Source organism: Elephas maximus, chromosome 10, assembly GCF_024166365.1.
Source record: "Elephas maximus indicus isolate mEleMax1 chromosome 10, mEleMax1 primary haplotype, whole genome shotgun sequence".
NCBI lineage: Eukaryota > Metazoa > Chordata > Mammalia > Proboscidea > Elephantidae > Elephas > Elephas maximus.
In genome coordinates, this window is record NC_064828.1 from 10,882,780 (window position 1) to 10,899,777 (window position 16,998).

At 43.0% G+C, this 16,998-nt stretch overlaps 1 protein-coding gene across 1 annotated transcript; it reads right to left on the reverse strand.

Moving 5' to 3' along the window:
* Window positions 1–10,690: 10,690 nt before the first annotated feature.
* Window positions 10,691–13,249, reverse strand: C10H15orf48 (chromosome 10 C15orf48 homolog). Its single transcript, XM_049899285.1, has 5 exons — window positions 13,160–13,249; window positions 12,965–13,026; window positions 12,705–12,790; window positions 11,716–11,776; window positions 10,691–11,082 (listed from the first exon to the last, which is right to left on the reverse strand). The coding sequence occupies exons 2-5, from the start codon at window positions 12,998–13,000 to the stop codon at window positions 11,014–11,016; spliced, it is 252 nt and encodes an 83-aa protein (XP_049755242.1). The 5' UTR covers window positions 13,001–13,026; window positions 13,160–13,249; the 3' UTR covers window positions 10,691–11,013.
* Window positions 13,250–16,998: the final 3,749 nt, after the last annotated feature.

Consider the following 16,998-nt stretch of genomic DNA (forward strand, 5'->3'; position numbering starts at 1 on the left):
ATGAGTCAGAATCGACTTGACATCAACTAACAACAACAATAGGCCCACTCTCCAAGTAAGCAGTATTTTATTACTTATTCATTATAAAGTCAGAATCAATGAGACAGCAACAGGTATTATAAATCATACCAGATGAACAAGTTATTTTCGCAAGTTTGTAAGAGTTTAAAATTTGGAGTTTTCCTGAATTTTATTCTAATTGCCATTTTAAAGCTGAGTAGTAGGTTGGTATAGTACAACATTACCAAAACAAACAAAATACTAGTTTCTAGTAAGAGATTATATAATTACCTGATGTGATCATTAAGGTTTCGTGTCAACTTGGCTGGGCCATGATTCTCAGTGGTTTGGGAGTATGATGTAGTTTAGCAGTCGTATGATTATGTGATCATTTCCCTGATGAGATTTGATATAATGTGATCACCTCCATGGTGGGATCTGCTGTGAGTAGCCAATCAGTTGAAAGGGGTTTCCTTGGGGGTGTAGCCTGCATTGAATATAAGTGGACTTTCTGGCAAGCCTCACACGGTTTTGCTCACTCTGGATCTTGCAGCTGGCTCCTGTTCATCTGACCTCCAGTTCTTGGGACTTGAACTAGCAACTTACTTGCCATCTTGTCTGCCAATCTTGGAATTCATTGATCTTCATAGCCTGTGAGCAAGAACCCTGCTGTCTCACCTGTAGATCTTGGGTTCACCAGCCCTTGCAGTTATGTGACTCAGGAGAAGCCTCTATCCTGACCCATAGACTTGGGACATTCAAACCTCTACAAGTGTGTGAGCCATTTCCTTGATATAAATCTATATATATTTATATGCTTTACTGGTTTTGCTTCTCTAGAGAAGACATTTGGTACTGGGAGTGGGGTGTGACTTCGATAAGCCCATTGATGTGAAGTCTGATACCATAATCATCTCAACATCCACATGCCTTCGCCTGGCCCATGAGACCACCCCAGATTGCACTCTTCCATATCTCAAGCCCCATTGATTCCTCACAACAACCCTGAGAGTGGGAGGCATTATCACCTTACTATAAGGAAGAAAATGAGACTCAGAAAAAGGGGAGTCACTTGCTCAAGATTGACAGTCAGTAAATGTGACAGCTGCATCTTCAATTAAAATCTCTGAATTTGCCTCCATTCAGTGCTCTTGCCCAGTTCCTGAAGAAAGAACCCATAGTATAAGATGAAGAGTTCTTCCTGCGGAAGAAGGAGGCACTGATGAGGCAGAAACCACTCACAGGTTGTGAAGAAGAGTAAGGAAGAGAAAGAGGCTGTTGCTTATAGAAATGGGGAAGTCAGTAAAGGGAAGTGTTTGTGAGAAAGAAAACTTGCAATCTCAGACCAGGGAGAAAGGTTGTACTTTCTTCTGGGAGACAAGGAACGGTTTTATAAACATCTCCCCATGCCTTCTTCTCCACCTGGGGTCATCCTCTCAGTGATGGTCTCACTGTGATGGTCTCACTACCTTCTCTAGTCAATCGAAGAATAGAGTTGGATAGCCCTCAATTCTTTTCTCTCTTCCACTTCACGTTCAATCCTCAGATCTAAATAGTTCTGCCCCCAAAATCGTCTCAGCTCATGTCTGTCCCATAGTAGGTCCAGTGGGTCCCTAAACCCACCCTGTAGTGATTTCCGCAGCTCCAGAATCCATAATTGGGATGGATATACTCAGCAACTGGCAGAAACTCCACATTGGATCCCTGACAAATGCAGTAAGGGCTATTAGGGTGGGAAGAGCCAAGTAGAAGCCATTAGAACTGCCCCTACCTAGGAAAAAAGTAAACCAAAAGCAATAGTGTATTCCTGGTGGGACTGCAGAGATTACTGCCACCATCAAGGACTTGAAGGATGCAGAGGTGGTGGTTTCCACCACATCCCCACTCAACTCACCCATTTGGCCTGTGCAAAAAAGATGGATCTTGGAGAATGACCGTGGATTATTGAAAACTGAAATAGGTGATGACTCCAGTAGCAGCTGCTGTCCCAGATGTAGTTTCATTGCTTGAGAAAATTAATACAACTCCTGGTACTTGGTGTAAAGATGATGATCTAATGCCTTTTTCTCCATACCTGTTTCAAAGGACCACCAGAAGCAGTTTACCTTCAGCTGGCAAGGCCAACAATACACCCTCAGGGTCCTGTCTCAGAGGTATATCAACTCTCCAGTCGTATGTCATAATTTAGTCTGCAGGGACCTTGATCGCCTTTCCCTTCCACAAGATGTCACATTGGTCTATTATATTGACGACATTATGCTGATTGGACCTAGTAAGAAAGAATTGTCAATGATTCTGGACTAATTGGTAAAAGATTTGTGTGCTAGAGGGTGAGAAATTAATCTGAAAAAATTCAGGCTCCTTCTACCTCAGTGAAATTTCTAGGAATTCAGTGGTGTGAGGCATGTAAAGATATTCCTACTGAAGTGAAGGATAAGTCATTGCATCTGGCTCTTCCCGCAACTGAAAAGGAGGTAAATGCCTAGTGGGCCACTTTGGATTTTGGAAGCAGCATATCCCTCATTTGGATGTGCTACTCTGGCCTACTTATCAAGTGACTCAAAAAGCTGCTGGTTTTGAGTGGGGCCCAGACCGAGAGAAGACTCTGAAAAAGTTCAGGCTGCAGTACAAGTGGCTCTGCCACTTGGGTCATATGATCCAGCTGATCCAATGGTGCTGGAAGTGTCAGTGGCTGTTAGAGATGCTGTTTGGAGTCTATGGCAGACCCGTATTGGTGAATCACAGCACAGACCCTTAGGATTTTGGAGCAAAGTCCTGCCATCTCCTGCAGATAACTACTCTCCTTTTGAGAAATAGCTTTTGAGGCTGAGTTCTTAATCGTGGGACACCAAGTCACCATGCAGCCTGAGCTGCCTGCCTGTCATGAACTGGATGTTGTCTTTGACCCACAAAGCCATAAAGTTGGATGTGCACAGCAGCACTCCATCATTAAATGGAAATGGCATATTCGAGATCAGGCCTGAACGGAACCTGAAGGAACAAGCAAGTTGCATGAGGAAGTGGCCCAAATGCCCATGGTCTCCACTCCTGTCACATTACCTTGCACTTCCCAGTCTGCACCTATGGTCTCATGGGGAGTTCCTTATGATCAGTTGACTGAGGAAGAGAAAACTTGTGCCTGTTTTACAGATGGTTCTGTGAGATATGTAGGCACCACTTGAAAGTGGAGAGCAGCAGCACTACAGCCCCTTTCTGGGGCTTCCCTGAAGGACAGAGGTGAAGGGAAGTTCTCCCAATGAGCAAAATTTCAAGCAGTGCACCTGGTTGTCCGCTTTGCTTGGAAGAAGTGGCCAGATGTGTGGCTGCATACTGATTCATGGACTGTAGCCAATGGTTTGGCTGGTTGGGTAAGGACTTGGAAGGAACATGACTAGAAAATTGAAGACAAGGAGGTATGGGGAAGAGGTACATGGATAGACTTCTCTGAATGGGCCAAAGAAGTGAAGATATTTGTGTCTCATGTGCATGCTCACTAAAAGGTGACCTTGGCAAAGAAGGATTTTAATAATCAAGTGGATAGGATGACATGTTCTGTGGAAACCAGTCATTCTCTTTCCCCATCCACTCCTGACACTGCCCAATGGGCTCGTGAACAAAGTGGCCATGGTGGCAGAGATGAAGATTATGCATGGGCTCTGCAACATGGACTTCCATGCGCCAAGGCTACTGTTGAGTGCCCAGTCTGCCAGCAGCAGAGACCAAGACTGAGTTCCCAAAATGGCACCATTCCTCAAGGTGATCAGCCAGCAACCTCGTGGCAGGTTGATTACACTGGACCCCTTCCATCACGGAAAGGGCAACATTTTGTTCTTAGTGGTATAGACACTCTGGATATGGATTTGCCTTTTCTGTATGCAATGCTTCTGCCAAAACTACTATCTGTGGACTCACGGGATGCCTATCCACCACCATGGTATCCCACACAGCATCATCTCAGATCAAGGGACTCACTTCACAGCAAATGAAGTACAGGAATAGGCTTATGCTCATGGAATTCACTGGTCTTACCATGTTCCCCATTATCCTGAAGCAGCTGACTTGACAGAATAGAATGGCCTTCTAAAGACACAATTATGGCACCAGCTAAGTGGCAATACCTTGCAGGGTTGGGACAATGTCTTCCAAGAGGCTGTATATGCTCTAAATCCGTGTCCAATATATGGTGCTGTTTTTCCCATAGCCAGGATTCATAGGTCTGAGAATCAAGTGGTGGAAATGGGAGTGGCACTATTTGTTATTACTTCTAGTGACTCACTTGCAAAATTTTTGCATCCTGTTCCTACAACCCTATGCCATGCTCTGCAGGTCTAGAGGTCTTAGTTCCAAAGGGAGGAATGCTCCCACCTGGAGGCACATCACTGATTCTTAGCCATCTAGTGCTGCTATAACAGAAATACCACAAGTGAATGGCTTTAACAAACAGGAATTTATTCTCTCACAGTCTAGTAGGCTATAAGTCCAAATTCAGGGCATCAGCTCCAGGGGAAGGCTTTCTCTGTCAGCTCTGGAGGAATATCCTTGTCTTCAATCTTCCCCTGGTCGAGGAGCTTCTCAGACACAGGGACCCCAGGTCTGAAGGACACACTCTGCTCCTGGTGCTGCTTTCTTGGTGGTATGAGGTCCCCAACTCTCTGCTTGTTTCCGTTTCATCTCTTGTAAGATAGAAGGTGATGTAGATCACACTCCAGGGAAACTCCCTTTACATTGGATCAGGGGTGTGACCTGAGTAAGGGTGTTACATCGTACCCTAATCCTCTTTAACATAATCCAATCTTGCCTCATTAACCACAGACAGAGATTAGGATTTACAACACATAGGAAAATTATATCAATCACAAAATAGAGGATAACTACACAATACTGGGAATCATGGCCTAACCAAGTTGACACATATTTTGGGGGGACACAATTCCATCCATGACACCATTGAACTGGAAGTTAAGAATACTACCTCAGCACTTTGGGCTCCTTATGCCTCTGGATCAACAGGAAAAGTTACCATATTGTCTGCTGTGATCGATCCTGATTACCTGGAGGAAATCAGATTGATATTACATAATGGAGGCAAAGAAGAGTATGTCTGGAATGCCAGTGATCCCTTATGGTGTCTCTTAGTACTACCATGCCCTGTGATTAAAGTCAATGGAAAACTACAGCAACCCAATTCTTACACAACTACTAATGGCCCAGATCCTTCAGGAATGAAGATTTGGGTCATCCTACAAGGCAATGAACTACGACCAGCTGAGGTGCTTGCTCAGGGCAAAGGGAATGCAGAAGGAGTGTTGGAAGAAAGTAGTTGTAAATACTAGTTACGACCACCTGACCAACTGAGAAAAAAAGGACTGTAATTTTTATTTCTGCCTTGTATGTGTGCATCATATATTTTTGTTTTCTTCACTTATAAAATATAAGTAAACCGGTCTAGTGTGTTTTCAGTTGTATTTTTGTTAGTTGTATCATGTTAGGCACCAGTATGACTTTATAATAGTCTTTATTCAGAGATTATAAATGTTTTAAGGAGATGTATACAGGTACCAGGTTGACAAGGGGTGGACTGTGATCGTTAAAGCTGTGTGTTAACTTAGTTGGGTCCTGTTTCTCAGTGGTTTGGCAGTTATGATGCAGTTCGGCAGTCATATGATTATGTGATCACTTCCATGATGAGATTTAATATAATGTGATCAACTTCATGAAGGGATCCACTGGGAATAGCCAATCAGTTGAAAGGGAGTTTCCTTGGGGGTGTGGCCTGCATTAAATATAAGTGGACTTCCTGGCAAGGCTTGTGGGCTTTTGCTTGCTCTGGATTCTGCTGCTGGGTCCTATTCATCTGACCTCCAGTTCTTGGGACTTGAGCTAGCTGCTTACCTATTGTTTTGTCTGCTGATCTTGAGATTCATTGATCTTCGAAGCCTGTGAGCAAGAGTTCTGCTGTCTGACCTGCTGATCTCCATTCTGGCCCACGGACTCAGGACATTCCAGCCTCTACAACTTCATGAGATATTTCCCTGATATAAATCTCTCTCTATATATATATTTACATGCTTTACTGGTTTTGCTTCTCTAGAGAACCCAGCCTAAGACACCTGAGGTCACTTTTTAAGCTTGGAAAAGAAAACATTACAAGGGACAACATTCAGAAAAACTAATTCCATTCCTATTGCTGTCTTGGATACATGCACTCAATTTTACCCTCTTCTATCAGCCCTCATTTGCTCTCGTCTGTCTACCTACTTAGCCAAACCCTGCATGCCATTACTTTTGAATGTGAGAATACATATAATGTATTTGTGTGAATATAATGATTTCTAGAATACAGACATTTGTTTCTAGGTGTGTGTATGTGTGTGTATCCTTCTCTAGATGTGGGATCTAGGTCATCTATGTATGCATATGCCCAGGGTTTCTTATCTGTAGCCAGGTATCTATGTAGGTGAGGGTGGATATGAGAAGCATTCATCTATGGGTGTGTACACACTCTTTTATAGGTTTATACTTGGGCATTGTGAACCAAAGGTGGACCTGGAGTCCCTGAGGAGGTTACGCATGAATTTCAAACAGCCGTGCTCCCACTCACAAAAGAATATAATTTTATACACATTAAAAGCTTTTTACCACCACCAACTGCTCTGACAGGGATCACAATAGAGGGTCCTGGAAAGAGCTGGAGAAAAATGTAGAACAAAATTCTAATGCACCAAAAAAAGACCAGGCTTGCTGGTCTGACAAAGACTGGAGAAACCCTGAAAGTCTGGCTCCCAGACACCCTTTAGCTCAGTAATGAAGTCACTCCTGAGGTTTATCGTTCAGCCAAAGATTAGACAGGCCCATAAAACAAAATAAGACTAAAGGGGCACAACAATCCAGCAGCAAGGATGAGAAGGCAGGAGGGGACAGGAAAGCTGGTAATGGGGAACCCAAGGTCAAGAAGGTGAGAGTGTTGACGTGTCATGGGGCTGGCAACCAATGTCACAAAACAGTATGTGTATTGTTTAATGAGAAACTAGTTTGCTGTGTAGACCTTCATCTAAAGTACAATAAAAAAAACAAAAAAGAGCTTTTTGCTTTATAGCGATAATCATAAAAAAGGGGGAAGGGAGTTAATACTTACTGAACCCTCTGTGTTAAGCGTCATGTTAGGCACTTTATAGCGGTTACCTCACATAATCTTCACAACTACCCTAAGTAGGTCCAAATCATCCCAAGTTTATGGATGAGTAAAACGAGGCTTATCTAAAGCAACACAATGAGTAGGTGGCACAGTGGTCTGATTGCTGTATTTTCACTTTCTCACTACAAAGGCTCAAGTGAAACGGGAGAGGATTTCTCCAAAAAAAAAATAAAAATGATGATTAATGAGCATTTAATTAGATCTCACCCCAGTTTTTAGTGATATAAAATGTGGCTTTAATGTTTTTATTAAGAAGGCTTGCTTCACATTTTGTGTGCAAGAATTATGGATGTTTGCTTAAGGCCATAAAATTCAATGGACTTTGGCCTTTGGTTTTATTGCAAACCAGAATCTCCTGAGAGGAAGATCATTCTCTGTTCTCTGGGCTCCATGACTTCTCTTTCGGTTCTCCTCTCACTTCTCTAACCATTTCTCCTCAACACCCTTCAGAGGATCTTCCTTCTCTGTTCACATCCTACATGACCACTCAACCTGCCTCCAGCTCACACCTCTTCCCTGTGCTCCAGACACATCTGCCTAGATAGCTCCGTGGGCTTTCCAAACGCAACAATTCCAAAACCTAGCTCATCTTCTTTATCCACCCGTGTGCTGCCTATTTTTCTCCTGTATTCCCCATCTTGGCACCACCACCCATGCAGCCACTTAGGTGAGAAATTTGGCGATCACTTTGGACACTTCCCAGCTACATCCAATAAGCCTCGAGGTCCTCTCATTTTTTCTCAGTCGCTCTCAAATGCATCTTTATTTCTATTCCCTCAGCCATTGCCTTGGTTAGTCATGGCCCTTACCACCTGTCTACTGGACCACTGGCAGCAACTGGTCTCTGGCCTCCAACCAAAGTGCCTTTCAGTGTGTACCCCCAACCTCCAGCTCTACAGCTGCCTCTCCAATAAGTAAACTATTGTCTCCCTCCCCAACCTAAAACCTTTTTCTAGTTCCTTTGTACCTACAGGATAATAGCATAAAAGGCCCTGCACACTCCACTTGCTTTTTTTCCCCAGCCACTTCTCCCACTTACACTTCAATATTAAATTCCCTGTATTAAACTATTTCAAGTTTCTAGAAGACACCATGCTATTTTAGGCTTCACTGATTTGGCATATACACACTTCTACTTTGATTGCCTTCCTGCCTTCCAATTATTGATTTTTCAAGTCTAATGATTTTTTTTTTAATGATTAGTCTTTCAGGATCCATCTTCTTTGGGAAGATTTCCTTTGTGACATGTGCTCTTTTCTATTCTGGCTTTATCGTTACTGTATTGCTTTGATTTGTTCATAGGGGTGGCTCCCCTTCCTAGACAGTTAGATCCTTGAGGCCAACACAATGCCTACCCATTCCCGTTAAGTCCATTCCAACTCATAGCAACCCTACAGGACAGAGTAGAATTGCCCCATAGGGTTTCCAAAGCTGTAATCTTTACAGAAGCAGACTGCCATTATCTTTCTCCTGCAGAGCAGCTGGTGGGTTTCAACCACGGACCTTTCAGTTAGCAGCTGAGCACTTAACCACTGTGCCATACAAGCTATACAGGACATTGTTGAGACAATTAGAGAAAATGAAAAATCATATGTTAGATGGTATTTTAATTAACATTAATTTCCTTAGGGATGATAATGATATTGTAGTCAGCTAGAATGTCCCTCCTCTTAGGCAATGACGCTCAAGATTTTAGGGGAAAATTGGATGATGCCTGCAACTTAACTTTCACAGGGTTCAGTTTTAAAAAGCATATATATATACAGATAGACAGATAGATAGATACAGCAAATGTGGGAAACTGATAAAAAATTCTATAAAAAGTGTGAGTATTCTGTGTACTAATTTTGCAACCTCTCTGCCTAGTTGAACATTTTCAAAATAAAACGTGTGGGAAAATGCCAAGAACACAACCCAAATAATCAGTTAATCTTTTGAATTGAAGTGTCAACATGGCTCTTGACGTTTCTTCCTAAAAAACCTGCTGCATGGTTCTTCCATTGCCACGTTCACCCCCATAAAGCCACTGCATTTCAATCAGGCATGTGTTGAAAGGCACAGTCATCCCTCAAAAAACACTTCTACAGTTGGCTTTCCAAGCTGGCCAACCACCACTGGAGTGCTTATTTTTTCTTTTGTTTTGTTTAAATGGTCTCATATTCCACTTTAGAAGCTTAAGCAAATAAAAATGTGCTTCCCAACTGGCACGTACAATTTGCTGAGATCAACCACTGGGATTTTTCATCTGGGAGAACCTGAGGTGAAAGGAAGCAGCAAATGCTGGAGGAAGTAGTCTTGCTTTTCTTAGTCCTTTCAGAAATTCTGAGTCTCTGGCAAGGGCTAGTTATTTTTTATTACTGTGTACATGATAAGAATTTCACTCTTCTCTTAAATTTCCATTATATTCATATGAAAATTAAGAGAAAATTTTCTATCATTTTTATTTAAAAGTTGATGAACCTAGGTACATACTCAAGAAAATTGAAAACATTACCTACCAAAAAAACTTGCCTATGACTTTTCATAACTGCATTATTGATAAGAGTCAAAAAGTAGAAACAAGCCAGATGTCTATCAGTTGATGAATTAAAAAATGTGGAAATTTAAGAGAAGAGTGAATATTACTCAACCATAAAAAGGAATGAAATGCTGATACCTGCTAGAGCACAGATGAGCCTTGAGAACACTGTGCTAAGTAAAAGGAGACAGACACAAAAACCACATGTTGTATTACATGAAATGTCAAAAAGGCAAATCCATAGAGACGTAAAGTTTATTAGTATTTTCCAGAAGCTGGGAGAAGAGAGAAATGGGAATGACTGCTAACGGGTATGGGGTTTCTTCATGGGAGGATGAAAATGTTCTAGATAGTGGAGTTAGTTGCACAATTTTGTGAATATACTAAAAACTTGTACACTTTAAAAGGATGAAAACTATGGCATCTGAATTATGTCTCAATTTAAAAAAAATGAAAAGCAACTTTCTACTTCGTCCCATTTTGAAGGATTGTCCAAGGGGGATCCCAGGAGCATGTTGGGTACGACTGCGACTTCCGCAGCCTTCACGCCACCCCTTCCAGAGTGAAGAGTGGCCCCAGGGGACTGGCAAAAGCCCTCACAGGAGCATCACCGTCATGGCCCTTGGCATTTTAGGGCCAATCTCAGCATACCCCTCATTGCTGTTCACTACCAGAGTCTCAGCACTCCCTCCAAGACCAATCCTCATGCAGGTCTCACAGCCCCGCCTCCACTTCATTTTCCTCAACAATCTTTTATTTATATCCCTCCCCATTTTGGTTTTGTTCGTTGCTTTGTTTTGACTGCATAAGAGCAGTGCCTAGGCCACAGTTGGTGCTCAATACACTTCTGGTGAATGAATGAATTTGGAAGAAAAGTTTACACTGGTTATTATTTAAAAGCTGAAGTTTTGTGCTTCGAAATGTGTTTTTTCCCCATAAAAAGATTTTCTCCTCCATTTAAATATGCATCTTTTAAGAAATCTTACACAAGCGGTACTTTATTAAGACAATAATCTAATTTACATATCTTTACACTTTTCAAGGAAAACATTCAGACATCATAAACATAAAAATTTCAACATGCAAAACTGAAATTTACAACAATAAACACAGAAAGTTAATTTTGGACTGTGTGGTTATTCCTGCACTGCCTTTAATTCCTTATTCGAAGTCCAAAATGTAGGTAAACCCTAAAAATGTAGCAGAAGCATTTCCGCACACTGTGTCCACAATCTAGTTTGTGCAGAAGTGTTTCCACTAGATTCATAGAGTGCTCTTTAGAAGAAGAGGCGACGTTTGGTCATTTGGATGCCTTTCGGACCATCTGTAACTCTTCAATGGGTTTCCACTGTTGGTTGATTGTGAGAAGCTTCAAACAAACAAACAAAATGTTTTGTTGAGGATCTGACCTTTCTCCTCAGGTCCCCCTTTTGAGATCTGTCCATGCTCCCTTTCAGAAAAAGCATCACCAGTGTTTGTAGTCAAAGAACCACTTCTTCCCATCTCTAAAACATGCACTAATGGCCTGTGTATCCTCCCTTCTTTGACAACCCTGAGGTAGAGCTCTATTATCATTACGCCCATTTTAGAGATTCTCAGGGCCTGAGAGAAGCCAAATTGTCTAACCCATTGCCTTCAAATTATTTACAACTCATAGCAACCCTACAGAACAGAGTAGAACTGCACCTTAGGGTTTCGAAGGCTGTCATCTTAACGGAAGCAGACTGCCATATCTTTGTCCCTCAGAGTGGCTGATTGGTTCAAACCTCTGACCTTCTGGCTAGCAGCCAAATGCTTTAACCACTAACAGGGCTCCTAAACTGGCTGAAGTCACTTGTTAATAACGGAGCAAGGACTTGAACTAGATGTCTAAACTTCGTAACACTCTTTAACACCACACACGAAATGGTACCCTAAAATGGTAAGGTATTAAATTTATTTGCCAACAGGCTTGCTAAGGTTTGCGCTAAATACAAATCACTTGCTTTTAATTCAGCAATACCTTTTGAGGTACGGTAGGATCCACAGTTTCCCAAGGTTCTGGATTTCTTTTTCGATCAGTGCTAAAAATCAAAGAAAGCTAATTAAAACATTAAAGTGAATTTTAAACGAACACTTATTAGGTCTACAAACATGAGCCAGTCTGCATACTTAAGCATTCATCTGTTAGTTAATCATCAGGAATCTTCAGTAGTAATGGAAATCAATCCCAGAATCCTTAAGGGAGTTTCACCGTTGGGCTCAAAAATCAAGATCAACTCCTCTAAGCAGGGTGGGAGGTCCGTATTCCCATTATTGGGTAGACAAGCCGAATAACAATGGCTTAAGAGCAAACAAAAATGTTCTTGCCCTGGGTCTCTACTGGCCAGAGGAGGTGCTGGGCTCGTTGAGCTCTGTAGGTGATGAGCTCGCACTGAGATTCTTTGCCCCTGGCTCAGAGGCACTGCCCTCTCCAGCCCTGCACTGGGCCAAGGTCAATGTCAAGTTTATCTTTCTTACATTCCAGGACATGTAGTGTTTTATCTCCTTATGGCCAAAGCTATTGGGTTCACTGTAGACAACTGAATCTATCAACTCTACCACATTAGGAAATATCTTTCCAATATGTTAACATTTTACTTTTTAATTAAAATGATTATTTAGGTTTGATGATTTATACCCCAAAACAATGTTTTAAGAACTTTACATTTCAAAACTTAAAAAAAAAATCAAATTTAAAAATCAAATCAAACTTTACTTCACTGCCGAGGAGATGGAGGAGGGCTAATGGATGAAAGGCTATTTACACACAAGGAAACCAACTAATTTATTAATATCATCACTTAAAAGTTGTAAGTGTTCTGCTATCAGGGTGCTTTTCTGGCCCTGGCCCCAAGTTCATGATTTGACATTCTTATCCCGGGAGAAAACTAGGAAACTGCTACCCCGTATGTCATACGCTGAAGGTCAACCCAACACCTACCACCGCCCTTGTAAGCAGCGCCCACTTACATCACATCGCTTTTCCGAAGGGAATAGAGAGCAAACCAGGAGGCTCCGCTGGCTGCGGCCGTCACCAACACCACCAAAGGAATGAGCTAACGGATAAAAGGCTGAGGGTGAACGCTGACATGTTTCCATCTCAAACATCCTACATACGGCAAAATAACTCTATATCATTTTATACGTCCTTCAGAATCTGCGCTACCTTTTCATCTTTAAAAATTCACATTTTAGTCATGATCTTTAATAAGATTGCTTTAAAAACTTACTTCCTTGTTTTTCATCAGGAGCTGGAAAAAGGCCATGATGACTTGAGTGTAGAATGTCAAATCTAGAATAAAAACATCCAAAACATTGATCAAACCGCCGCTAGGACCCAATGTGATGGGCGCCCAAACGTCCACCAAGCTCCGAAAGCCTCCCGGAGGCCGCACATCACCGCCTTCCCGGAACGGTGGCCTCACCTGGCGGCGGGCGGGCGGCGCGGACGGTGCCAACGTTCAGGGCTGAGCGCAGCCGCGCCCTCCACCTTATATACGCGCCGCAGTGCCGCAGGGCCGGGCCGCCGGGTCACGCGGGCCGGGAGGCCGGGAGCGCGCGGGCCCGACAGCCGTCCTCGCGCGAGCGACGCCCGGCCTTCGGCGCCCCCTAGAGGACGCCGCGCCCGCCGGCCGGGGCACTCGCCGCGGTCCTACCCGCTGCCGGCGCGTGCCGTCTCCGGCCCTCGGAGTCCCCCGACCCCGACGTTCCCCGCGCCCCTGGGGCCTGGAGGGCTCGGGGGTGGAGGGGGTCTTGAGGGGGAGGGGGAGCGAGTCCCAAGGGGGCGTCCTAGGTCTAAGTAGGTAAATGGGAATGAATCTAATCACGTGAAAGACGCCCAAATGGGATGCAACGCGCTTGTGGAAACAGTTAAAATTGTAAAGGCCAGTTCGGAACAACTCCCGTGGTATCCTAATTTTTTCCGTTAAGAAAACTGGGGAAGGGAGGGGGAGAGACAATATGAATGGGCTGCGAAGGCTTCAAGAGGAGGTCTGTCTCTGCAGAGGACCTCTCAGGCTGGCTTCTCCTGAGGCCCCTTCTAATTCGCCCCTAAACAGCAGCCTCATTTCGAACAGAGACTGCCAAAAAACAAACAAACAAAAAACATGTGGCGGTCGAGTCGATCTGGACCCATGGCGACCCTATGGACAGAGACTGCTAACCCACAGAAATACCAACAGCAATCCCACCAAACCAGAGGCTGTGTGCCAGGCGCTGCGCCAGATTCCTCACAATAATTTTGCAACGGGGATATGTTATTGAGGCTCAGAGAGGCTCCGGTCACAAACAGGTCCTAGGTGGCAGGGATGTGGTCAGAACCGGGGTCTGCCTGGCGCCAAATGCCACAGGCTTTCTCCCCCCTGCCCTTAGCTACTTGCAAGGTGTTTACAATTTAGTGCCTATAAATAACTCTAACCCAAACGCAGGTGATTAATTCCTACTAAGGAGGTCTGAGGAAGCTTACCAAAGTTCGGAAGTATTCATCTGAACATACAATAGACACACAACTGTAAAAAGACATTTTGGGGGCAATTAAATCTAACTATAAACCAGATAGGAGATACAATAAAGAAGTATTGGTAATTTTGTTAGGTGTGATAATGGTACTATGGCTATGTAAGAAGATGTCATTATTTAGAGATTGTATGTAGAGATGGGAACCCTGGTGGTGTAGTGGTTAAGAGCTATGACTGCTAATCAAAGGGTCAGCAGTTCAAACCCACCAGGCGGTCCTTGGAAACTCTATGGGGGCAGTTCCCTGTCCTATAGGGTCTCTATGAGTCGGAATCGCCTCGGCGGCTTTGGGTTTGGCTTTATGTAGAGACACTGAAGGGAGAAATACGGTCTGGGGCTTACTTTAAATACTTCAGCTAAAAAATAAATGAAACAAACTTAGCAATATTAACAATTGTTCAGCCTAGGTGAGAGGTATGTGGGGGTTTGCTATACTACTCTGTTTTTATGCATGTTTGAAAATGATCAGAATAAAAAGTTTTAAAAATTCACAAATTATATGTAGTTAGATATAATGTGCCTATCTGCTTATTTCTATGTGCAGCAATGACAAACCCAGAAAGCCCCATCCCCCTTCTTTTGGTTAATGTCCAAGTTTATCGAGCTTCTGAGAAATGCAAGGTCAATATGTAGCTTGGTTTTTCCCTAGATTCAAAGAATTACAACACTGCTTTGGGCGGCAAAATTATATTTTACAGTCAGGCAAACATACATATATTAAGGCAAATGCAGCAATCGAATTTTTTAAAATTATTTACTCAATAAAAATACCATTGCAAAAGTCAGTATAAGACTAAAAGAGCTTTCGTATTTTTGCCCTTTTGTCTGAGGTTGCTATGGGCAGAGCAACCCAGAAAAGAACTTATCTGAGCATGTCACCCAGTTTTTTAACAATAATAACACTTTCCACCCCAAAATAGAATTCAAAGCCTTACCACCGGCAACCTGGGGGCAGGATGAAATCAGGGTCCTCCTTGCACCCCAGCCCTGCACTGACAGGGGCACCCAGAAGGTACTGTTAGGCCAGTGCTGCCTGGATGACCAGGATAGCAGCAGGCACAGCTCCCACCCCTCCACCCCTTGCAGTTCCTCAAGGGAATCCCCTCCAGCCACTCACCACCGTCACTCCCAGGGGCTGCTCTGAGATCCATAACCCCTTGGGGGAGCTTCCACACCCACCTCAATTGCCAGAAGCTTCTATAGCCTTCTCTAAGCTGCTGCCACCCAGGCCTGCAAGTACATTGAACCAAGGCTGCTTGGTCCCCACCCTACAAATTGAACCTTTGATTTTAATCAGCCCAGTTAGTGCTTTATAAGAAAAAATTCTTTTATTAAATATTTTTTGTTGAAATTATTTCTGACTATCCCTGACACCTCATCATCCTTCAGTGGCTGCCTTCTTATCACGTGTATAATATTTGGCTTTCCTAAATTTGAGGGGCAGGTGGAGTTGTACTATACGGTTTAAGGCTGACAGTTATGTGACCCGGAAAGGAGTCTGAGCTCAGTGTGTTGGGAAAGCTGTTCACACTTCCCAGTATACCAGAAAGAAGGTGCTTAAAAGTTGAAGTGCTTTAATTTTCTTGCAGATTAAGATTACAGCTTTCGGAAGTTATCCAGAGCCACCCTCAGAGCACATTAAAACCTAGTCACAGAAGTCCTCGCTCTGACTTCATCATTTATTATTTCAGTGAGAAGAAACACGTGGTCTTTGTCCACGTGAACTTTCCAAGTTCTGTTGAGAAGTTATAAATACAATTTAAACAGATATTTTCAAATAAAAACTCAAAAGTGTGAGTAATGAATTTCCAGCCTGCTCACTAGGAACTTTTTTGAGGGCAGTACGGGGACCCAGATCTATAGATGTCTGGGTTAAGGGGTCGAGGCCAGTGCACATCAGGTCTACTGATGGCAAAGACTCAATGGCTGCCTTATCCTGAAAAGTCAAGAGAACTGGAGTGGAGATAGCATTTCAGTTAGTTTTTTAAGTAGCTTCTCTATTTCTTGAAAGCAAGTGGTTAGTTTCTTACAATAATTTTAATTGAATTATATTTTATACTTATAAATCAAACAGGGTTTTTCCTTCATTTTTTTAAAAGTAATATACCTCTCTTACTTAATCTATTAACTTTAACAGGATCTATTGAGTCCCTGGAGCCTTGGTGGTGCAGTGGTTAAGAGCTGGGCTGCTAACCAAAAGGATGGCAGTTTGAATCCGCCAGTCACTCCTTGGAAACTCCATGGGGCAGTCCTACTGTGTCCTGCAGGGTCGCTATGAGTCGGAACTGACCTGACTGCAGTGTTGCTCTGTTTTTTTTTTTTTAATTGCATCTCTGCTGTGATTTAATTAACCACACCTCCCCCCTTTCTCCTTCCATTTTTACTAATTTATGTTTCAAATTTTAGTTTTTCTACTGGCTACTCTTATCACTTTGAATAATTTTTTTTAATTGTGCTTCAGGTGAAAGTTTACAGCACAATTAGTTTCTCATTCAAAAATTTATCTAGAAATTGTTTTGTGACATCGCTTGCAATCCCTGCAATGTGTCAGTACTCTCCCACTTTCCACCTCGGGTTCCCTGTTTTCATTCATCTGGTTTTCCTGGCCCTTCCTGCCTCCTTGTCTTTGCTTTTGGGCAGGTGTCTCCTCTTTGGTCTCGTATTCTCGATGGATCTAAGAAACACGTTCCTCATATCTCTTATTGTTTGTTTTATAGCCCTTGTCTACTTTCTTCTCATAGTGGCTCAT

Coding starts and splice junctions, on each gene's coding strand:
- C10H15orf48 (XM_049899285.1), bottom strand. CDS start 13,000: ATGGCCTTTTTCCAGCTCCTGATGAAAAACAAGGAA. Junction 12,791..12,964: donor TCCTGATGAAAAACAAGGAA/GTAAGTTTTTAA, acceptor TTTATCCGTTAG/CTCATTCCTTTGGTGGTGTT. Junction 11,083..11,715: donor ATCCTACCGTACCTCAAAAG/GTATTGCTGAAT, acceptor GTTTGTTTGAAG/CTTCTCACAATCAACCAACA.